The 23,804-nt window shown below is 42.7% G+C and overlaps 2 protein-coding genes across 4 annotated transcripts in view; one reads left to right on the forward strand and one right to left on the reverse strand.

Moving 5' to 3' along the window:
• The first annotated feature begins 496 nt into the window (after nucleotides 1–496).
• LOC137563319 (zinc finger protein 879-like) lies at nucleotides 497–8,723 on the forward strand. 2 transcript variants are annotated; one of them, XM_068275624.1, is made up of 6 exons: nucleotides 497–599; nucleotides 3,201–3,329; nucleotides 4,882–4,980; nucleotides 5,059–5,182; nucleotides 6,499–6,603; nucleotides 7,597–8,723. In XM_068275624.1, exons 3-6 carry the CDS (start codon nucleotides 4,885–4,887, stop codon nucleotides 8,541–8,543), a joined length of 1,272 nt encoding a protein of 423 aa, XP_068131725.1. In that variant the 5' UTR covers nucleotides 497–599; nucleotides 3,201–3,329; nucleotides 4,882–4,884; the 3' UTR covers nucleotides 8,544–8,723. The 2 variants fall into 2 exon arrangements, with proteins under 2 accessions (XP_068131725.1, XP_068131726.1); XM_068275625.1 differs by having other exon boundaries at nucleotides 7,600–8,723.
• A 4,862-nt stretch (nucleotides 8,724–13,585) lies between these two features.
• TERB2 (telomere repeat binding bouquet formation protein 2) overlaps nucleotides 13,586–23,804 on the reverse strand; it is a 38,062-nt gene continuing 27,843 nt past the window's right edge. For both annotated transcript variants that reach the window (XM_068272565.1, XM_068272564.1), the window contains exons 5-7: nucleotides 22,967–23,028; nucleotides 19,672–19,760; nucleotides 13,586–13,885 (exon numbers count right to left, since the gene is read on the reverse strand). In XM_068272565.1, coding sequence (XP_068128666.1) covers nucleotides 13,734–13,885; nucleotides 19,672–19,760; nucleotides 22,967–23,028 — 303 coding nt within the window. In that variant the 3' untranslated portion in view covers nucleotides 13,586–13,733. The remainder of the gene's footprint in view (nucleotides 13,886–19,671; nucleotides 19,761–22,966; nucleotides 23,029–23,804) is intronic.

Consider the following 23,804-nt stretch of genomic DNA (forward strand, 5'->3'; position numbering starts at 1 on the left):
TGCTCAATACAAGGTATAGGGAAATCGCAGAGCGTTTGAAAAAACACTTTGTATAGCAATTTCCCCAGCGCTTTGATGAATAAATACATTGTATTTATTCATTTCTGGATCAAAGCCTTCACTTCCTGACTTGCGTCAGGAAGTGAAAAAATACAAATAGCTCCGCAAAAACGCTTAGAAAAGCGCTTTAAAAATATAGCACCACCCACTTGCGTGCCAGGAGGGGGGGGGGGGGGGGGATTACCCAAAAAATGTTAAATCGCTGGTGTCAGCTATTTCGATCTTAGATGTGAACAAAGCCTTAAACCACAACAACTGATCCATATGGAAACATGGAAAATTCTGTCACCTGTGCTACACATCATCCTTCTCTGCACAAGGCGTTTGGCTGACACAGAGATAATCATATGACTGATCTCTGAATGACCCTGTGTATTATTGATTGCAGTTGAAACTACATTTCCCATGATGCACAAGGCAGAAGTGCTGTCAACCCCTTCCTGTTACATGCTTGTTTGCACTTACAGAGTTCAGGTCTCATCAGGTTTGCTGTGGTCCTTTTGGCTGTTGCAGATTAGGGAATCTTTTCCATAAAAGAGGTATGAGCAAATGATTGTGTAATATCACAGATATTTATTGTGTGCTGTGCTGCATTGTCTCCTGGATGAGTGCTTTTATGCATGTGTGAAACAAATGAGATGACATTAGAATGTTGTGGTTAGAAAAAAGTATCCAGTAACTATTGTACTTATTTATTTTCTATAGGTTCAGATACTGTTTATTAACTACCTGATAGATAATTGATTGTTTGAATGGTTTGTAGTCAATCATTTGTTTTCTTAATGCAAAGTTCTGATTCAGCTCACAGCACTTTATATTTTGTGTAGAGCAAGAAAAAAACATGCCATGTCAGAATCCAACTTCCTGGCTAGGACATGTGTACATGAAGGGTTGTTTGTTCCGAGGTGTCTATTAGACACTCCAGTTAGCTCCCACATTCCAAAAACATAATGGTAGGTTATTCCAGCCACATTATTTGGCCAATTATAGTACATAAAAGACAACTGAACGAGATGGGCATTGAGGCTGCTATATTTATTCCCTTACAGCTATACTAGTTGTCCGGCTATACTGCTGATCTTTTGCCTCTATAGATCCGTCTAATACACGAGTCGAACTCCAGCCCTGGAGGGGCTAGATCCATGCCAGTGTTTAGGATGGATTAAGAAAGAGAGGAATGTGTTCTACCTGATGGACCACACCTTTCCTGATTCAGACCCTTCAATTCATTTCAGCTGTATCAAAAATGTGTGGCCCTCGTAGGACTGGTTTGACATACCTGGAGTAATGGATCTGATAGAAAATTGTACCGTGTAGAGGAGGCTTAATACCTTTAGCCATAGACCCTGAACAAGCATGCAGCAGATCAGGTGTTTCTGATGTTATTGCCAGATCTGTCAAGATTAGCTGCATGCTTGTTTCTGGTGTGCTATAGACACTACTGCAGCCAAATAGATCAGCAGGGCTGCCAGGCAATTGGTATTGTTTAAGAGGAATTAAATATGTCAGCCTCCATATCACTCTCACTACAGTTGTCCTTTGAAGCAGGGGTCCCCAACCTGTGGTCCGCAGCCCACTGCTGGTCCGTGGGACGTTTGCAGTTGGGCCACGGGACTGTCCTCTTGCCTCCTTTTAAAAATGCATTCTGGAGTGATTCTAATTCACTTCAGTTGAGTTTGCCACAAAAACTTGCAGCAATTCTCATTCAAGTGAATAAGAATCTTTCCAGAATGCGTTTTAAAAATGCAAACACAGCCAGTAGAAATGGGCCCTTTATAGTTCTGTCTGGTGATTTCCCCCTCCACCTTATAATTTTTATTTTGTGTTTTTTTTTTTTTTTTTTTTTTTTTTTTTTTCCCGTCCACACTGTAGTTTTCTGTGGTGATCTAGTAGTTCTCTTACTCCCGGTATAGTTTCTCTGGTGGTTTAGTGGACCCCGTCTCCACCCCTCACGATTTTACCTGCTGGTCTAGTGATCCATCCTACCTTCTATCACACAGAGAACAGCAGTTGGAAGCATGTCCAGTATGATTGTTCTTGCCTTTCCCATTCTAGAATGGATCATGGTTCTCTCCTTACTGCACTCCAGTTGCCACACCCAAGCACATGTACCATGTCCTGACCTGTGCAGCCAGAGGAGACAAGCTGCAGTACAGGACAGGGCAGATCTGCAATGGTTATTGGAGCAGAGGAGAGAGGATATTTAACCAGATTTGCTTCAATCTGCCAATCTCTGCCTGGCTTTCCTGCTTAGTCCTCTATACGCAACCCTGTCCAGCAATTACCGCAGGGAGACTGAAGGTGGAGCGGAGCTCCATCGTCAGAGCAGGGATGTGTGCGCAATCTCCCGTACATCACGCCTCAAGGACCTTATGCCGATCGGCGTTAGGCGGTCCTGGGGCTGCTGCCGCAGCCACGCTCATTGGCGTGATGCGGTCGGCAAGCGGTTAAACTATGCAAATTGCCTGGCTGTCCCGCTGATCCTCTGTCTCTAAGGGCTGGTTCACACCAGGAGCACTTTTGAGCAGAGGCGTATCTAGAGGGGTGCAGGCATGGCTCATGCCATAGGCTCCACAGCACCATGGGTGCCATGACTGCCCCTGTGCTGTGCCCCTGTGCCTACTCCAGTGCCTTCCTCATCTCTCAGACCACAGATCAATTTTAGTCTGTTATCTGGGGAACATGGCTACTTAACTTATGCATGTAGTGCGCACTTAGCTTAGTGTTAGAAAAGAGAACAAAGAGGGAATAAGAAGAGATATTTCCAAAAAAGTAACTTCAGCAATATTCTGCACCCAAAAACACAAGCAACCATAACATGTATGCAAGAAGGGGTGCAGTTCTTACAAGGAAAGGGGCGCTGACCGTGGATAAGGGGGCTCAATTTCAGTGTTTGCCATAGGCTCCATGTTACCCAGATACGCCCCTGCTTTTGAGCGCTTTAAAAAGTGCCAACATTTCAAAAACCGCTTGGCTAATGTGTTTCTATGGGCTTGTTTACACCACAGCGATGTGATTTATTTATTTATTCCCCCAAACGCAGTCCCTGCAGCATTTTGGAGGCGATTACACCTAAATGTGAATTATAGGAAAACTGTAAGCTCTGTTTAAAATTTTCAAAGCTTTTTCTTTGCCAAAAGCTGTTCATTTCCAGGTCAAAGTATACTTCCTACAGTTCCTCCTACAGTCAGATACTGTGCAAGTCAAGAGATGACCTGGGAATATCCCTAAAGTGCTTCTACTGTAGACCCTGCTGGTCATCACATCTGGTGAGTATCTTCTGATTGGGTGTGGTAGAGGTGTACTGTGATATGCAAGAAGAGGGACCTTGAAACACTGGCAGCGGAGGAAAAGGACTTCATGTTGTGGAATGTATGGGACTTTTGTTTGCTATTACAGGTAGTCCCTGGTTAACGAACGAGATGGGGACTGTAGGTTCGTTCTCAACCTGAATCTGTTAAGTCGAAACAATGTGCTATCTCTGTCCCCTGTAGCTCCTGTGTTCCCATGTGCCTCCAGTATCCCCCTCTGTGTCACCTCTTCCCTCTGTACCTGTTTATACAAGTTTAAAAGCAATTTTTTCTTTGAATTTTTTAAAAATCTATTTTCTCAAACTACAAGTCCAATTTGAAAAAAAAAATATTGGGCTTGATTCACTAAGACAAATAGCATGCCTTATCCGAATTAAAACTCCTTATCAGAGTTAACACGCCTTATCTGAGTAGCATAGCGAGCACTACAAACTTATGCCTGCTAATTGGCAATGACGAGCGCTCCACTTGTCCTGCACTGAGCCCCTGCGAATTTGTAGCGCTCACTATGCTACTCTGCTAAGGCATGTTAACTCGGATAAGGAATGTTATTTGTCTTAGTGAATGAAGCCCATTATGTTTTGTTACCTCCTGTTTAGCCACAAGAATTACAAAAATCACTAAACGTAAACACTCCAAAATCGCTAGGCATGAATGAAAGAATTGCTAGACACATGCTGGAAATCACTACTGCAAATCACTTCAAAAAGCGCCAAGCATTTGCGATTATGCTTAGCGATTTTGGTGTCAACTAGCCCCAAGAGTTGGGACCCACTAGCACTATTTTGGCAGTGTTTTGGGACCACCGACAATTGGCAAAGCGTTTGCCAATTGACCACCGACAATTGCAAACGCTTTGCCAATTGAAATGAGTTGTGGCGATCTCACTAGTGCGATTTTTAATTGGGGGTAATCCCAATTGCAGGACATGCAGCATTTTCAGCATGTTTGCGCTCAATGCTGTGTATAGTAGCGCTGCAAAATCGCTTTGCAACAATTTGGAATTTAAATAAATGTAATCATACTTTCCGTGTGCCTTGCCTCTAGCAGAAGAGGTCACAGGCGCTTCTCTGATTGGTCCTAGAGAAACTCTTATGACCTTTTCCTTTAGGGGTGGGGGGGGGGGCTATGGATGGAAGCCGGACATCCAACAGCCAGTAAGTATAATAACGTTTATTTAAATTAAAAAATGCTAATCAGAAGCGCTGTACAGTTTACTGTACAGCGATTTAAGCGACAGGAAATGCAATTGCACTAGTGGGTTCCAGGCCTAATACAGCATGCATATCATGTTTGACTAGATTAGCTGCTTGCTTGTATCAGGTGTGTGGTTCAGACACTACTGCAGTCAGGTGATCTGCATTGTTTAAATAGCAATAAATATGGCAGCCTCCATATTGCTCTCACTTCAGGTGTCATTTAATATGTTGTTTTATTACTCTTAACAAATATTTGGCTTAGGTTAATATTTTCATGATTAAAGGATATTTTTGAAACTTGCTGTCTACAGGACATGCCTCAACCTGGGCGCAAGAGGAAATGTCTGAAAAGATGGAAGGGACCCAACAAGAAAGCTACGAAAGTAGACAGAACAAAAGAACTGATGAAGGTGATAAGCTGATGTATAGAGGGATTATCCGGAGGCTGAGGTCCTACAGGAAAATAACACCTTTCTCCTCCATTTCAGCCAGTCCAGTTTGATGATGTAGCCATCTATTTTTCTGAAGAGGAATGGGACTGGCTTAATAAAGGGCAGCAGGATCTATACAGGCATGTAATGCTAGACAACTACAGTGTTCTGCAGTCCCTTGGTGAGTAACCTCCTGCTCAGTGGCGTAGCAATAGGGGTTGCAGAGGTAGCGACTGCATCGGGGCCCTTGGGTCAGAGGGGCTCTCCCTAAAGCACAGTTTTAGCTCTCTATTGTCCCTGTTCTGGTAATGATCACTTCTATAGATGCTTTAAATAGTAGTAAACAATAACAGTTTCCCATCCCCCTACTTGCACCTTACGCTGTGGAAATCCTTGGCAGGTTTTGGTGTGCCGTATCAATTGCAATTTATAGAGTGCTTGGGGGGGGGGGGGGGGGGGGGGGCATGTAAAACTTGCACTGGGGCCCATAGATCCTTAGCTACGCCACTGCTTCTGCTAGGTATGCAAAGGTGACAGGCGTGTCTGCCATGTACTTCCAAACATTAAAGTAATGAATTGAATTTCAAGTTAAACCTTTTCATCTTTACATTCACTCAGTTTTGTGATTTGCTGGAATAGATATTTTAGCAGTGGCTTGGAATGTAAATGACTATCTGTAGTCAGAGTGGTACAAGCAACCACACATTTAATAAACATAAAACAGATGTGAAATTGTTCCCAGATTTGTATCCATTTTCTTGAAAATGTCAAAACCCTTTGATGATCCTTAATAAAAATACCTTGCTATCGAATGGCAAAATCGATTGAGCGGAGAATGTAGCGGAAAAAAACGACCCGTGTATTCCCAGCATTACTTTGGTGCCAGCGCTCAGCAATCATATAGCTTGAACACCAGGCACTGAATAGGACAGGAGGTGAGTATAATTTAGGGTTAGGCACATTTTAGTATGGCTAGCATAAGGGCTCATTTCCACTATATCATGCGGATTCGCACAGCCAATACAAGTGGATGGGCCTATTTCCACTTGTGCGTTGTGAAGAGCGTTTTTGTGTGCGCACACCGCTAAGCGAATCGCATACAATGTATCTAATAGGGAAATCGCATGCGGTTTTGGCATGCGTTTTCCCCGCGATTTCGCATAGGAGGTAATGTTAATTTACACAGGCAGTGACATGGTTAAAATCGCCCACCTACTACCCTATGCGAAATCGCGGGAAAAAACGCATGCAAAATCGCACCCGCATGCAATTTCGTCTGCGGTGATTTCCCGGCGATTCCACACCGCACAAGTGAAATGGCAGCCTAAGAGATAGTTAGTTTTAGTTGTTGGGCTTTGATCATTACTAATAAGCATCTGTTTATGTATGGCAAACTGTTGACAGTTTTGGTGTTGGTTAATTGATTCGTATGGATGGTAAACAGTCTATTGTAATGCGGTTTTGCATTAGAATTAAAATCATTTGTTTATTTTCCAGGTTATGTAAATGGAGAGCCAAATATAATATCAAAACTTCTTCAGGGATTAAAGCCTTGTCTGGGAATTAAGACAGAACAGAGTAATAGCAAACATTATGAAACAGGTAAGTGACATATTAGTGAGGTGCACCCCTTAAAATGATTTTATATAGCACAATCCTGTTCCGTAGCGCTGTAAGATGAAAATATTCTCACTTTAAAGTCCAAATCTGAAGAATTATGTTTGAGTTTTGGTCACAGTAGAAAGGAGTTAAATCTTGTTTTCAAATTTCATGTCGTTTCTCTGTGTAGAAATATATTTTTCACTTCCTGTACTAACAGGAAGCAAATATTTCCAACAGGGACAAATATCCCCTTTGTGGAATAAGGATGTGGTAAAGTCCTATGAAGCAATAATGCTGTCCCTAACTCCCTGCACCTGTTTTCTCTCTCTCTCTCTCTCTCTCTCTCACTCACTCACTCACTCCACTCACTCACTCACTCACTCACTCACTCATCTCACTCACATCACTCACTCACTCACTCACTCACTCACTCACTCACTCACTCACTCACCACACACTCACACTCTCACTCTCTAATTCATTCATTCATTCATTCATTCATTCATTATATATATATATATATATATATATATATAAATATATATATATATATATATATATATAGGCCACTAAACAATAAACAGTGTGGCTATTCTGTTGCCCTGCCTAACCGCCCCAAAAAGTGTGCAGGGAGGCTGGCCAGCATCATTGTATAAATCCTTTTCAGGGTATTTTTTTTTTTTTTTTTTTTTTTTTATATATAAAGAATAAAAGCCTTGCAAAGAATCCCCCATGAAGAGATGGACTAGCCCAAAACCTGTTGGTAATGTCAGATTTCTACTGCTTACAGTAAGTGACAGCAATATAGGAGAGAAGTAATTTATGGCTCATTTTACTCTGGAAGAAACATACTTCTTATGTGTATGTGTTTACATGTATTCAAAATTTTTGCAATAGTGGTCCTTTAAACTTCAATGCTTTTACTTATGCTTTTGGCAAATTTTGTCCTGCCACTACTTGTTTGCTAACTTCTGCTTCCCCATTATGCCCCAGCAGATTCTAAAGAGGACCATTATTCACGGGACCAGACAGAAAACCAGTGCATCAATGGCAGGAGAAACCATAAAACCTTAAAGCTGAAGAGGAACCCCAAGGAATGGGGAAATGTGAAAAATCATTTGTTTCCTAAGAGCTCAGGTTATAATCTCCGGCAACGTGTAAAGACATACAGATCGTGTGACAATGAGAAGATACTGGACCCTCTTCTCCACACTCCTGGGAAGCTCAGTCACAGGAGGACCAAGTCCTCAAACATCTGCAGTAAAAGGACTCCCTATAGCTGTGGTGAATGTGGGAAAAGTTTTCTCTTCCCCTCTTACTTGGCCAGTCATCAGAAGCTGCACACTGGAGAAGCTCCTTATGAATGTTGTGAATGTGGGAAGTGCTTCAGAAAGAACTCCCTTCTACTAAGACACCAGCTTACACATACTGGGGAAAGGCCTTATAACTGCAGTGAGTGTGGAAAAAGCTTCTCACACATGTCTTCACTGTCAAAACACCATAGAATTCATACAGGGGAAAAGCCCTATAAATGTGAAGAATGTGGCAAGCGCTTTAGCATCTCCAATTACCTGACTGTGCATAAAAGAGTCCACACAGGAGAAAAACCGTTTAGTTGTAATGAGTGTGGTAAGGCATTCAGACAGTACTCTGCCCTGCTCGTCCACCAGAGGTCACACACTGGTGAGACGCCTCACTATTGTGCCGAGTGTGGCAAAGGCTTTATTACCACTTCACAGCTTGTGTCACACCAGAGATTTCACACTGGCCAGCGGCCATTTGCTTGCAGTGACTGCGGGAAAAAATTTAAGCACAGCTCCTACCTGAATGTTCACCGGAGGACACACACTGGTGAAAAACCATACAGCTGTAAGGACTGCAGCAGAAGATTCAACCAAAAGTCTCAGCTTGGCAGACACCGAGCAATCTATCACTCATGATAACAGCACAGTGGAAGATGGTCAGTGGGACAGGTGACAACCTGCTAAACTCGTCAACCATTATTTTCTTATACTTCACTGCTATGCCAGATTTTTGTGTATTTTTTTTTTTCCTCAACTGCAGATTCATTTTGTTGTGAGTGATCTTTAACTTTCCCAAAGTAAAATCTGCAAAATCTATGTGGGGCTCTTTCTAATTGTTTTTTGGAGACAATGAGTAGTGCATGGCTGTTGTATTGTTCAACTGATATTTACTATTGAACAATCTTAATGTGTGCATCATTGTGAGCACAGCCTAGGAATGTGAAACTGTATGTTTGTGATATGTGTGACGATTATGGGATGTATTACTGAGTGCTCAGTTTGTGTTGCTGGACTAGAATCCTGATTCATTTTAGGCTGGGAGCACACCTGTTTATCAGTTTTCTATGCATGTTTTTCTGCATGTGTTTTCTGCCCACCATGGGCTTGATTCACTAAACCGTGATAACTGTTATCACGGTTGCGCTCAGGTTTTACACACACGCGTTCAAAAACTTGGGCGTTATCCTGCGAAAATGATCATTTTGCACGTGAAATTTTGCGTTAGTGCACGCAAAATGTGACATGCGTTAACCCAAAATGGTAGCGCAACCGCGATATCAGTTATCACGGTTTAGTGAATCGAGCCCCATGTGTGTCTGTATGTTGGAAAACCCTTTTTTTTTTTTTTTTTTTTTTTTTTTTCACAGAAACTAATGACATTGCTAAAAGAAAATGCACACAGTGATTCGCTGCTCTTGGGGTTTTTTTCTGCATGGGAAAAAAACGCATTTAAGGGCTCAGACACACTATATAAGCGCTTTTCTGAGTCCTTGCGATTGATTAGCGATTTGAACCACTTCCGCCTTCAGTGTCGTTTTACTTTATGCATCCGAGCAACGTTCACCTCCCATTCACCAATAACTTTATCACTAATTATCACATTGAAGTGATCTATATCTAGTTTTTTCCACCACCATTTAGGCTTTCATTGGGTGATACATTTTGCTAAGAATTATTTTATTCTAAATCCATTTTAATAGGGAGATTAAGAAAGAAATGGAAAAAATCATTTTCTCATTATGGCCATTATAGTTTGAAATTAATACATGCTACCGTAATTAAAACCCATGTATTTTATTTGTCCCGGTTATTACACCGTTTAAATTTATGTCCCTATCACAATTTATGGCGCCGATATTTTATTTGGATATAAACGTGCATTTTTTTCAATTTGTGTCCATCACTATTTACAAGCTTATGATTTAAAAAATTATAGTAATATACTCTCGACATGCATATTCAAAACGTTTAGACCCTCAGGTAACTATGTTGTGTTTTTGTTTTGTTTTTTAATTAAAACTTTTATTTGGGTAATTTTAGGTGTGGGAGGTAAACGGTTAATTTTAAATGTAATATTGTGGGTTTGTTTAATAAAAAATGCATGTGGGTGTAGTTTTACTATTTGGCCACAGTCAAAGTCCTGGAAGTGAACGATCTTGCTTCCAGGAACTACAATTACTGGAAAAAAAAATTCTGTGCAGAAAGACCACGGCCTCTGATAAGAGACTGTCGATTTTTTTCTGCCAGAGACTCAGATCAATGATTGGGAACTATGTTCCCATTCATTGATCTTGGGGCTAACTGAGGGCGGCGGGAGCCCGCGCGCCCAGCAAATTGGCAGCAGCACAGTCTATCTGGATGGATATATCCGTCCAGATAGACTTAAGTGGTTAATGAAAGGGAACTTTTTTTTAAAGTGCTCAGAAAGGGCTAATCAATTGCAAGCGCTCATAAAAGCACTTAGTGTCTGAGCCCTTATGGATTAACATTGGTTCTCAGTTTTCCTATGCAGAAAACAGACAAGTGTGCTCCCAACCTCGCTGACTTCTTGGTTTCCTTATGGGAGATATATTTTGTAAATGACGAAAACCTTTTCAACAACCAGCTGGTAGGGGCTTTTAGGAAAAGTAATATTAAACTGGAGACAGCATATTTTGTTTGCTGATGGCAAATATATATATTTTATTGGTAAGGTGAGGAAACCTCCCCTGTGAGAAAACTCTGGAGAAATGTTAATTGCATCTGGATCCATGTGAAAAGTGGCAATGACCCATTAAAGGAAACTGAGTTACCACTGCCACAATGACCACTGCCATCTTACAGGAACACCCAATAACTAATGACCTGTTACTGAAAGATGCTGATGAATCACAGTTAAAGATTCAGCGATGACTGATGCAGCAAAAGCCACTATGTTGCAAAACCCTTTCAGAATTGATTTGTTAGTGGAAGATTTAAAGGATACCCAAAGTGACATGATGAGATAGACATGTGTATTTACAGTGCTTAGCACACAAATAACTATGCTGTGCTCCTTTTTTTTCTTTCTCTGTCTGAAAGCGTTAAATATCAGGTATGTAAGTGGCTGACTCATTCCTGACTCAGATAGGAAGTGACTACAGTGTGACCCTCACTGATAAGAAATTCCAACTATAAAATGCTCTCCTAGCATAAATTAGCTTCAGAGAACAAAAAAGAGATAAAAAGGGGAATTTCTTATCAGTGAGGGTCACACTAGTCACTTCCTGTCTAAGTCAGGACTGAGTCCAGCCACTTACATACCTGATATTTAACTATTTCAGGCAGAGAAAGAAAAAAAGGAACACAGCATAGTTATTTGTGTGCTAGGCACTGTACATACATGCCTATCTCATCATGTCACTTCGGGTATCCTTTAATAATTGGTGACCTAACCCAGGAAGATGCAGCTTTGACCCCCCAGCCCCACTGTTTCTACACCTGAGGCTGATGGCTCTGCTGTCAGCCCATCAACTGGACCCTATCTTGCCTAACATTGGTCAATCTCCCATAATCTCTCAATATAAATACTAGACAAAATTAGTTTTATATCCCTAGATTTGCAAAAGGTCAATAGGATATAGATTGCATTTTGAAGAAAATGAGGTTTCACTTGTTCAGAAGGAGAAGCCCAACCATTTCCCTAAACTATTTTACAACACCTCCTCCTGCCCCTTGCCTCTGTGGTCCTTTGCTGGTCCCTCTGAAGGTGGGCACACACGTCAGATAAAAGTCTTTGGAAAATGAAAGATCACAGACCAATTTTACCCCCTTCCATGTAGTATGAGAGCCATACTCTACACAGTCTATTCTATGGAGCTGAACTTCTCATCAGACAGAAATCTTTGCAAGATGCTGCACACACAGATGCTGTACACATTCAACAGATCAGTATCTGCAAAAGATCTGTTCCTGCAAAAGATCCATTCCTGCAAGAGGCATTCATAGTCTGATATCTGCAGATCTCATACACACCTTGTTTAACGGACAATTATCTGTAGATCAGATCCACCAGGTTGGATCTTCAGATCGGCAGATAATTGTCTGATCTGCAGATGAATGTCCATTAAACAAGGTGTGTATGGGATCTGCAGATGTCATAGACTATGAATGCATTTTGCAGGAATTGATCTTTTGCAGATACTGATCTTTTGTGTCTGTACAGCATCTGTGTGTGCAGCATCTAGCAAAGATTTTTATCTGATGGGGAGTTCAGCTCCATAGAATAGACTGTGAAGGTATGGCTCTCATACTACATGAAAGGGGGTAAAATTGGTCTGTGATCTTTCATTTTCCAAAGACTTATCTGACGTGTACCCACCTTTAGCCTCTGTTACTAGGTAGTGATAACCTTTAGAGAGAGGAAGGGGTTGACTGTTGATACCTAAATCTAACAGCAGTGCTACTGTCATGACGTCCACCTCGGCTCCAGACGAAGTGGTCATACGGACCAGGCCGCAAATAGAGCATCCCACCACCCTTTCCCAGTCTGAATTTATATCTTGCAGTGAACCTTTCCATCCAAACCTGGGTATGCGCCATCAGTATTTATTTATAAGTGCAATCGCCCTTTTCTTGCATTTAGATGCTGGTCTGTTTATTAATGGTACAGTACCATACATAAGCGTATCCAGCTTTGATTGTCCATGAGCATATGCTTTTGCACTAGCACTTTCCTCTGTGGCACATTGGTTTTCCTAATTGAACACTTAAGGTTGAATCATAAGGCCAGGGTCCGATTCCAAATTCACAAATCCCAAAATTGGATAGTAGAGGGTAGTAGAGAGGCGCCCCGAATGCGGCATACAGACTGCTAGGGCACTTTTATTTGGCCTGAGGAAGTGGGCATAGTCCCACGAAACACGTTGCCTGTGCTTAATATTCAATTAAACTTCCTTACTTAAAGTGAGTTAAGCCACCTCATCCTTTTTTTTCATTTTGATTTTTAAAGTGTTTTATATACATTGGGCGCCTTTTTACCCTCTACTGTACCTTACTCCCCCCACCCTTCTGGGAGGGGAGCCTTGCGCACCTATCCAAGGGGCGTAGGTTTTTTTTTGCTAAGAGAGCGACCGAGTCCAGGACTGCTGGTAGACCTGAGTGGAGTCAGGTTTAAAGCACTCCACCTGCCTGAAGTGGTCGGTTGCCCCCTTTGCAACCCACCTTTGGGAGTACCCTTCTATAAAGTACTTTTTTATACCCAATGCTTGTGACATACTGCACCATTTGGGCTCCCGTTTGTCTTTTGTTTTTTTCCCTCCAGTACTGTACATCCCAAAATTGGATGTTCGTGCAGATTATAGGGAAACTTAGGGAGTCAGGTGGTTGTTCCGGTCATCCTCTTTTGTCTTACGCCATATAGGGGAAACCGATTGCTTGCATATCTGATGTGTTGTAGTGTACAGTATTCTAAAATAAAGGCGCACTAGTTCCAGCTACTGAAACTTTAAAATTATCGTACTGGTTACTGACAACCAGGTGGGGTAGGTAACACTGTCACCCTCAGCAACCAATGACGGTGGAGATTAGAATCCAATCCTCATTTCTTACAAAGTATGTGACTGCGTTCTGCAGTGACCACAAAAGATTGAGACCTAATTTAAAAAGAACACTATAATGCATTAACTGGAAAAAGTTATTATTCGGACATGTGGCTAATCTCTCCTGCAAGATTGCCTTTAATGTTTCCCAAAGTTTTTTTTTCTTTCACATTTCAATTTATTTCATTTATCCTTGTAAAACAGAAACCAAGGACAACAAATCAGAATTCCACCGCACAACCTGACACCTAGAAAATGGCCTGTAACATTACAATATGTCTATTTTGTTTTTCTCATGTTTTATCCCATGCAGGTTGTCTACAGTGGCTCGCATATAACAGACATTATATCCTGAGGAGTCGGGGGTGAAATCATGCAGCTCTCCTGGGAATTTCTTTAGAAGATCAATGGAAATATAACCTATGACAAACAAAACCAGTCTCTTGTAAGGAGGAGAAAAAATACCTCTATGCATTACAAGAATATAACAAACGTTATTCCATGTGTGTCTGGTAGTATGTAGATGTAATATAAGCACAGATTTATTCATAATCAGCAGCACTCCACAATTGAACAGTATGTCAAAGATAATCCACAGTGCTCTCTACTGCACACTGTGAAGCCTGCATACACCTTGTGCTCAATACTGGAGACCGTGACCATCACCAAAAACACATATGCAGGAGTCAGGGCTTAGTTTATACACAGGGGGGTACACTTTATTGCAACAACTCAAAATCATTAAAAGAAGAATTAAGAAAACACAAACTCACATCGTGGGTCCATGCACACTGGACCATTTTGCTTTAAAATAGAATACACTATTGTACAATAACCAATAAAGTGCTAAGCAAGTCACCATACTGTAGTTCATTAAATAGAATGGCCGTTCTTCTTGACCAGGTTTCGGCTTGCCGCCATCAACAGTCTGGTGAATTTCTTAGCACCTTACTGGTTATTGTGCAATTGATGCGGGTCCAGTGTGCATGGACCCACAATGTAAGTTTGTGTTTTCTTTTAATGATTTTGAGTTGTTGCAATAAAGTGTACCACCCCCCCCCCCCCCAACCCCAGTGTATTAACTAAGCCCTGACTATTGCATATATGTGTTTTGGTGACTGTCACTGTCTCCAATATTTAGCACAAGGTGTCTGCAGGCTTCAGTGTGCAGGAGTGCAATAGAGCGCTGAGGATAATCTTTTTTCTTATTCCACGTGCATCACCTGTGCAGTTATTAATAACCTCCCTAGCGTTCTGGATGAGTTGTGCTCGTCCAGAGACGCTAGAGGGCACCGTTCAGGCCCCGCTGGGCCGATTTGAATAATTTTTTTTTTAAACACGCAGCAAGCACTTTGCTTGCTGCGTGTCCTACCCAATCGCGCTGACACGCCGCTACCCGCTGCGAACGAGGGCCCCCCCCCGCAGACCCCGTGCACAGCCTGGCCAAACGCCACCAGGCTGCACTTTGGGGTGGATCGGGAGTCCCTGTGACGGGGGAAGCCCTCAAGGAAATCCCGTTCAGAACGGGATTTTCTTATGGGCGTGATCGCCGGCGGCGATCAGAAGGGTGGGAGGGAAGGAGCTGAACGGGGAGAATCATGTAGCTAGCGCTAGGCTAGCTACAGGATTTTAAAAACAAATTGGGCGAAAAAAACCCTCCCATGGCCGCGGGAATCAGAATGCCCAGCAGGTAAACAGATGCAGTGTCATCCTCATAGGAAGTGCAACATAGGGGGTTAAACTCTATTTAAAGTATCACTTTATCACCTTTTAGATGTATGATTTCTAAGTTTCTTTTGTTTGCTCAGAAACAAAATACTTGGCCAAAATCCAGGTTTGTAGGATGCCAATGCCTAGATTCATCATATGTTTAAGTTAGATCAGTTAATATTATCAAAAGAAAAACATTAAATAAAAGAAGCTTCTTACTTAAATGACCGCTATTGCGAACAATTGTAAAATTTAAAATACATGTAAACGCATACAACTAAAAAGTATGTTTCTTCCAGAGTAAAATGAGCCATACATTACTTTTCTCCTATGTGGCTGTCACTTACAGTAGGCAGTAGAAATCTGACAGAACTGACGAAGTTTTGAACTAGTCCATCTCTTCATGGGGGATTATTATTATTTATTGTATTTATAAAGCGCCAACAGGGTCACCTACAGCAATATGACAATACAGGAATACAAGAAAACCAGATCATGCAGCACAGTATGAGTACAAGGTAATGCTTAGTCAGTCACTGGATGGAGCATGGAGATTAGGCAAGTTAGGTTCACTCAAATGCATAGCATGGGTTTACAGTAATAGAGGTGCATGATCAGGTAGGACACAAAAGGAGGAGGACCCTTCCCAAAGGCTTACAATCTAGAGGGAGAGGTAGGGACACGAGAGGTAGGGGACCAGAGTTCAGCTGTGGGTTTAGAGCAGTTGTGAGGGGTGGTAGGCCAGAGTGAAAAGGTGAGTTTTGAGGGCCTTCTTGATGGTGGTCAAGGAGGGGGCTGCCCTAATGGGTAGAGGTAGGGAGTTCCATAGTGTTGGAGCGGCTCTTGAGAAGTCTTGGAGGTGTGCATGGGACTGGGTGATGCGGGGGACGGTCAGGCGAAGTTCATTGGAGGAGCGGAGTAAGCGGCTTGGTGTTTATCTCTGAGTAAGATCAGAAATGTAGGTTGGACAGGTTTTGTGGACGGATTTGTAGGTCAGACACAATGGCTATCATTCATAAAGCATTCCCGCATGCGGAAATGCTTAATACCGCTGACTTTACCGACCACATTGCAAAATGTCGATTCATAAAGGCTCTTTCCGCATGCGGAGCCGACATTCCTGTGCAGAGTGATAACTTACCGCCTTGTGCGGTGTTGATACGCAGTTATCCAGAAAAAGTAGCAAAATGTCCATTCATAAACATTTCCGCATAGCGGTATGCGGAAGGGGATTACCGATCCCCTGGATGTAGCGGGAAGCTTGCGGAGTACTTGTAAGTGAATGGGATGGACCTCCCAAGCAGCAGAAGAGAGAGCAGCGCATGGAGGGAATCGGGCAGCTTTTCTGTTTCTGCATGCCTACCGCCCGCCTGCCGACACCATTCTCCAGAAAACCTCCGCACTGCTATAGCACCAGGCACAATTTTTATGAATAACCACCCAGAAGGCTAAACTACCGACGGCAGTATTCTCCCGCACGGGTTCTCCTTACCGCCAGCAAGTTTATGAATGATAGCCAATATCTTGAATCTGATTCTGGATGTTACAAAGGTGGAAGTTGCAGGACTTTGTGAGGTTTTGGATATGGGAAGTGAAGGAGAGTGCGGAGTCCAGGGTGACACCCAGACAGCGAGCTTGAGAGGTAGGGCGAATGGTAGTGTGGTTAACAGTGACCTGCACATCTGGGAGGTCCAGGGATGACCGGGGTGGGAAGATCATAAATTCTGTTTTGTCTAGATTTAGTTTCAGGAACCTAGCAGACATCCAGGAGGAGATGGCAGATAGGCAGGAGGAGACCTTGTCCATGGTAGTATATGTCAGGGGTGTGGAGGTAGATTTGGGTGCCATCTGCATACAGATGATAGTGAAAACCCATGGAGGAGATAACCTTGCCAATGGAGGATGTGTATAGGGAGAACAGTAGGGGGCCAAGGACCGAGCCTTGGGGGACTCCCACTGAGAGGTGGTTGGAGTTGGACGAGGACTCATTGAAGGAGGTCGTGAAGGAGCCGTTGGAGAGGTAGGATGAAAGCCAGGTCAGGGCGAGATCGTGAATGCCCATGGACTGGAGGAGTAGGGGATGATCTGTATCAAAAGCTGCTGAAAGGTCAAGGAGGAGGAGAATGGAGTATTTACCTTCAGCTTTAGCTAAGTCATTGACCACTTTGGTGAGAGCCGTTTCGGCTGAGTGGGCAGGCCGAAATGTAGAGATGTCGCGAACCTCCGATTTTCTGTTCGCGAACCTTCGCGAAAGGTTCGGTTCGCGGAAAAGTTCGCGAACCGCAATAGACTTCAATGGGGATGCGAACTTTGAAAAATAGAAAAATTTATGCTGGCCACAAAAGTGATGGAAAACATGTTTCAAGGGGTCTAACACCTGGAGGGGGGCATGGCGGAGTGGGATACATGCCCAAAGACCCGGGGAAAAATCTGGATGTGACGCAAAGCAGCGTTTTAAGGGCAGAAATGACATTGAATGCTAAATTTCAGGTCTAAAGTGCTTTCAAACATCTTGTATGTGTATACATCAATCAGGGAGTGTAATTAGAGTTCTGCTTCACACTGACGCACCAAACTCGCTGTGTAATGCACAGCAAACAGCTGTTTGCGTAGTGACAGCCATGCTGGACTGGTGCGCACTGTGGCGAGAGTGTAGGCCGTGGCGGTTGTCAAGCCCATATGTGGTAGCTCAATGATATAACAACAGTGACTGTCCAGCTGATCAAATTTGGTCTGTCCACAATGAAGCAACGACCTTATTATCTTCTTGTATGTAGGTGTCCCAGTAGTTAGCTAGGCATAGGTAGGAGTCCCAGTATAGGTAGGTAGGCATAGAGAGGAGTCCCAGTATAGGTAGGTAGGCATAGGTAGGTGCCTCAGTAGTTAGCTAGATATAGGTAGAAGACCCAGTAGTTAGCTAGGCATAGGTAGGAGACCCAGTATAGGTAGGTAGGCATAGGTAGGTCCCCTAGTATAGATAGGTAGGTAAGTGTCCCCGTATAGGTAAGTAGGTGCCCCAGTAGTTAGGTAGGCATAGGTAGGTGTCCCAGTATAGATAGTTAGGCAGGGCCTGGCTGGCACAGTAATAACAATTACCAAGGTCCAGCTGCAACAGATAGGGCTGTATAATGTCAGTGAGCAACACACACAAACAAAAACACATCTGGAAAACATTATTTCTCAAAAGAGCTGTTGAGGGGTGCTATTTTAGCAATAACAATCAGCCAGGAGCAAGCCAAGACCAAGAGCCTAACTAATCTTTCCCTAGGAGAACAAGTCTGCAGCAGCTGTCCCTAGTCTGTCTCTAGCAGGCACACGAGTGAGTGTAATGGCTGGCAAACCTGCCTTATATAAGGGGGGGTGAGGCTCCAGGGCTTAGTGTAGCCTGAATGGCTACAATGTGCCTGCTGACTGTGATGCAGAGGGTCAAAGTTGACCCTCATAGTGCATTATGGGGCGAATCGAACTTCCACAAAAGCTCGCTTGGTCCAGGCGAACGCGAACCCCCAAAGTTCGCCTGGAACCGTTCGCCGGCGAACCGTTCGCTACTACCGAAATCCAGATTGCAGTGGGTCTAGTAGTGAGTTGGCATTGAGGTACTGGGTCAGGCGTTTGTGAACCAGACGCTCAAGGAGTTTTGAGGCAAAGGGGAGGAAGGAGGTCGGGCGGTAGTTGGAGGGTAGCGAGGGGTCGAGGGAGGGTTTCTTGAGCAGGGGCAGTACTGTGGCCTGCTTGAAGTCTGAGGGGAAGGTGCCTGTGGATAGGGAGAGGTTAAACAGGGTAGTGAGGACTGGGGCCAAATCCGTGAAGTGAGGCTGAAGTAGATCAGAAGGGATAGGGTCAAGGGGGGAGGTAGTGGTATGGGAAGTCTGCAGTAGGTGGTTGACTTTCTCAATTCTCAGCAAGGCCTTTATTCCTTATAAAGACATTTCCTGAAAAGGATTTGTACAATAATGCTGGCCAGCCTCCCTACTCACTGCACACTTTTTTGGCAGATGGGTGGAGTAACTGCCATTCACTAAGTGCTTTTGAAACAAAACAAAACCCTGAAAATCTCCCAGGAGGAGATGGGCTAATCCAAAACCTGTCGGTTCTGTCAGATTTCTACTACCTATGGTACGTGACAGCAACTTAGTGTTAAGTAAGCATGGGGGAGGCTAGTGTTCGGAGTAGCTGGGGGGAGGTTAGTGTGAGAGGCAATTTAAGGTAATAGTAGAATATGGATAACATTAGCGATATTCTACTATCGGCATTACCCAGCACCCAATTTCTTAGGCGCCTTTATTTCCTGTACGGTGTGTGAAGCCCTGAACAACATAAATATGAGCGGTTATGACATGCAAAAGAGGTATAACTCTGTATTCTCTTCAGCTAGTTTGTGAATCTCTTACTTTACATCTGTCAAATCAAAGGAGCCAGCACTCTCCTTACCCAGCATTGCTGCCTCCTATCCTATGTGCATTACATAGTGAAATGGAAGGTTCACAGTAGGTTACCTGTGCACATATTGTTAACCGGATAGTTCTGTAAAGTGTGACACATTCCTTCCTCTGAGGTTTCACTGTCAGACATAAAGACATCATTCCTGCACGACAACAGAAAATGGCAATGTTATCAAATATAATGGGGTTACTATGACTACTGTATCTTACAAATGGTTATGCAAAATGAAGAAGCTTGCTGCTGCGTAACAGAACTAACAGTGCAGATTATTCCTGATTATTATTCCTGAATATTATGGTATCTGTAGGGCAGATTTATAAATCTAAGAACTCGTCAATTTAATTTCACTATATTTATAAATCCACTTTTGATGGAAAAAACAGTGTTTGAAATTCTTAGTTCACAGCTGTTTACCGGTACTTACAATTTTATTTTTTTGTTTGTTGTTCTTTCATTAAACCTTTTGTCTTTATTAGTTTTCTGGCATTATGGAGGTTTAAAGCAGGCTGGCATTTTTTATCTATGGATTGGCATAATTCAGTATTTTGATAAAGAAAAAGCCTGTTACAAAAATCCTGTTACTCAATATTAAAGTACAACTCTGGCCACATAAAAAAGGGTGTTTGTGTTACTGTGCAAGTGTGGGCCGTACTTGTGCCTGTGTAGTGCGTCCGCACTTATACATGGGATGGGAGCGCAGCCATGGAGAACAAAAGGGTCTTGGCAGGCCGTGGTTGGATAAATGGTATCATCCTGATTTAAAACTTCTTGCTTTGACTGATGGTTAACACAGTACAATACCCTATTGCTACTACTATGCTTGAAGATATCGCAATGTACCGCACTTTCCTGGAACTAAAGAGAGACCTGAAGAAACTTGCTCTACTGAGGTAAGTATCTAATTTTTCTTTATTCACCACCTGGTTTGCAATGTAAACTATCCCATCAACTTACACTGGTTTTAAGTTGTAATGCAAATTTACATGTGGAAAAAAGATGTGCAATTTTGACATGTTTGAACAGCCCCTCAGAGAAAACATTTCATCCATAAATTCTACAGGACCTCCGTTTACAGGCGTGGGAGCTGCCAGTTGTAAAGAGCAGTTAATACAGTAGGTGACATGTCAGCAGCAGCACTGCCAGAGAAAAGGTGTTAATGATCCCCTTGCCAACCATAAAATAAAAGTATTTTTTATTATATATAAAAATGTTAAAAAACAAATCTGTGAGCTTAGGCACTGAGTGCAAGCTGTCAAGGTTCTCTGACTACTCTAAAGGTGGGTACACACATCAGTCAAAAGTCTTTGGAAAATTAAAGATCACAGACAAATTTACCCCCTTCCATGTAGTATGAGAGCCATATCTACACAGTCTATTCTATGGAGCTGAACTCCCCATCAGATAAAAATCTTTGCAAGATGCTGCACACAAAGATACTGTACACATGCAACAGATCAGTATCTGCAAATTGCATGCATAGTCTATGATATCTGAAGATCTCATACACACCTTGTTTCACAGACATTCATCTGCAGATCAGATCCACCAGGATGGATCTGAGGATGGTTGTCTGATCTGCAGATGAATGTCTGTTAAACAAGGTGTGTATGAGGTCAGCAGATATCATAGACTATGAATGCAATTTCGAGGAACTGATCTTTTGCAGATACTGATATTTTGCATGTGTACAGCATCTTGCAAATATTTTATTCTGATGGGGAGTTCAGCTCAATAGAATAGACTGTAGGAATGCTCTCAAACTAAATGGATGGGGTAAAATTGGTCTGTGATGTTTCATTTTCCAAAGACTTTTATCTGATGTGTGTAACCCACCTTTAATCTAGTTTAGCACCTCCTGGGGTCCTTCCCTAAAATGGCTCTGCATAGACATGGTGACAGTAGGACCCACCTGTGTGGAGGTGGCTGACACCCCCACACCTGTTTATATGCTTATTAATTTTGTTTATTTTACGCATACACTTATGGCATTGTTTTGTTTTATCTTGCAGAATTTTTTTTTCTTTTTCAACCTGTCCTTGATAAAGAGGCACTAATTGTCTCAAAACATTGAAACTTTAGCAACTCTTAAAATATTACAGATATTTAAGTGCCCATTCTTCTTTATAATTCTGAAGATATAGGTGTAGTCTAACATCTTGGTCTGAGCAACTCCAACTGAAAGCTTTAGAGTAAGGTAGTGCCTTAGCTGGGTTCACACTGGCATAGAAATCCTTCCGTTTATCTGAAAGGATCAACAGACCTTTGCACGCATCCTATGCAAGTCAGTAGGATCCATTCTGAACAGATCCGTTACTTCATTTATGATGAGTGGAACTGAAGGCTCTGCGGTACACAATCATTACGGATAAGGATTGTGGATGCTGGTGAAATAAATGGAAAACCTATGAGAATGGACAGTGTCCGTTCTCACTAATCTGGTAGTAGCATGTGTTTCTGCACTTTACTCTGTTACCTTGGGTCCATCGCCACTGCCGTCATTCGGGTCTATGCAGGGGACAGCTGCTGGTATACAGATTGAGGCCGTGGCAAGCATGGGGCTCCCCCATTGGATTGCAACAGACCTATGGGAATCCTCGCTCAGAGAAGCCCCATAATGTATCTGCCAAGGCTGTATACCAGCGCCTGTCCCCTGCAGTGGACATTAGCGTCGGTGGCATTGAATCTGATGGCGGAAGGTGGACTGGATTCACAGTGGTATGTATAAGTCAACAGACCACAGTGTATCCAAAGCGGATACACTGAATGTACCATTGTGTATCTAGTGCAGTATGAACTCAGCCTTAGGCCTAGTTCACACTACAAAATACAATCACTTTAGTTATTTTGCAAAGCGATTTTCAGAACAATTTTTAAAGGAATGTGTACTTTTACACATTCCTTAAAATAATCGCTGTAAAAATAGTACATGCAGCATGTTTTCAATTTTCTCAAAATCAAAACGCTGTAGGGAGAACACCCTCATAGTGTGACACTGCTGTAGCACTTTGCAAATCGCTGACACAATCGCTCACAGTGTGAACCAGCCCTTAGGCCTGGAACCAACTAGCAGCGCTTTCTAAGTGCTGGTGATTTGAAAACCTGCTACCAATACAATGCTATGCGTGAGTTTTAAAAAAAAAACACATCACTCAAGTAGGGTCATACACATAGCATTACATTAGCAAGAGCTTTTCAAAGCATAAGAGCTTAGAAAAACACTGCTAGTCGGTTCCAGACCTTACTTATGTTTCCAAATGATACTTAGGAGAAAAATCTTTATGTAAAATTGCAGAGCAAGTGGTTACCAAAAATGTTAAAGTATGTGAAAAGCCTCCTGCTGCTTCTTACCTTACTTCACCTTCTGGACTGCTGTGGTGATTCTCTTCAGGGTCACAAGGCATTTCCGTGTCCTAAAACCATTACATTATCTTAGCTGCGCCACATATAAATTCTACCACATGGCAGCTAATCTCATTACATTAGGGTGCAGCATGCTCAGTCACTGGATGGAATTCATGAATTTCCAGTACAGCTGCATCTTTTAATGTCTTAATTAGTAGCCAAATAAGCTTTCAGTCGACTCTACACACAAACAAATGGATATTCGATTGTTCATATAATCTACAATTGAGGACTTCCACTGCAGAAAGGGATATTATTATTATTATATATCCCTTTCTGCAGATTATCCCTTTCTGATATTATACTATGTCAGAGTATTGTATTTATTTAGGGACATTCACCATATGCAGTAATTCTGCTCTCCACCCTGCCCATACTAAATCATCGCCATCACATGATCCTGAGCTTCTGCAACACAGACCCACTACAAGCTGCTGTTACAGCAACAGGAGCCCCTAGTCCATCCTCATCTGCCTTACTTCAACAAAAGTAGAGAGTGTAATTGCTGTCACTGCCACCACTAGTAGTACCTTGCTAAACCAAGCTGCTCTGTTGTCTGCATTCACCTCACTATCTAAACTTTGGATGACTGAATCTCTTTTCTCTTTTTCAGTCTGCTCCCTGCAAGGTATTCTGGTGTCAGTATACTTGATTGACAGCTGCGCTCATGCAGATGCCGTAGTAGATGAGGTTGGCCTCTGCATCGGTGGGGACCCCGGGCCGACGGCTGCGAGCGGAGACGCTGCGTGGGACATGTCAGCTTCAAGGGGCTGGAGGAAGCCCC

Source organism: Hyperolius riggenbachi, chromosome 3, assembly GCF_040937935.1.
Source record: "Hyperolius riggenbachi isolate aHypRig1 chromosome 3, aHypRig1.pri, whole genome shotgun sequence".
NCBI lineage: Eukaryota > Metazoa > Chordata > Amphibia > Anura > Hyperoliidae > Hyperolius > Hyperolius riggenbachi.

Excerpts from the sequence above, each read along its gene's own strand:
- LOC137563319 (XM_068275624.1), top strand. The coding sequence starts at position 4,885 with ATGCCTCAACCTGGGCGCAAGAGGAAATGTCTGAAAAGATGGAAGGGA. Across the intron at positions 4,981-5,058 it reads GAACAAAAGAACTGATGAAG|CCAGTCCAGTTTGATGATGT; the intron begins GTGATAAGCTGA and ends CCTCCATTTCAG. Across the intron at positions 5,183-6,498 it reads CAGTGTTCTGCAGTCCCTTG|GTTATGTAAATGGAGAGCCA; the intron begins GTGAGTAACCTC and ends TTTATTTTCCAG.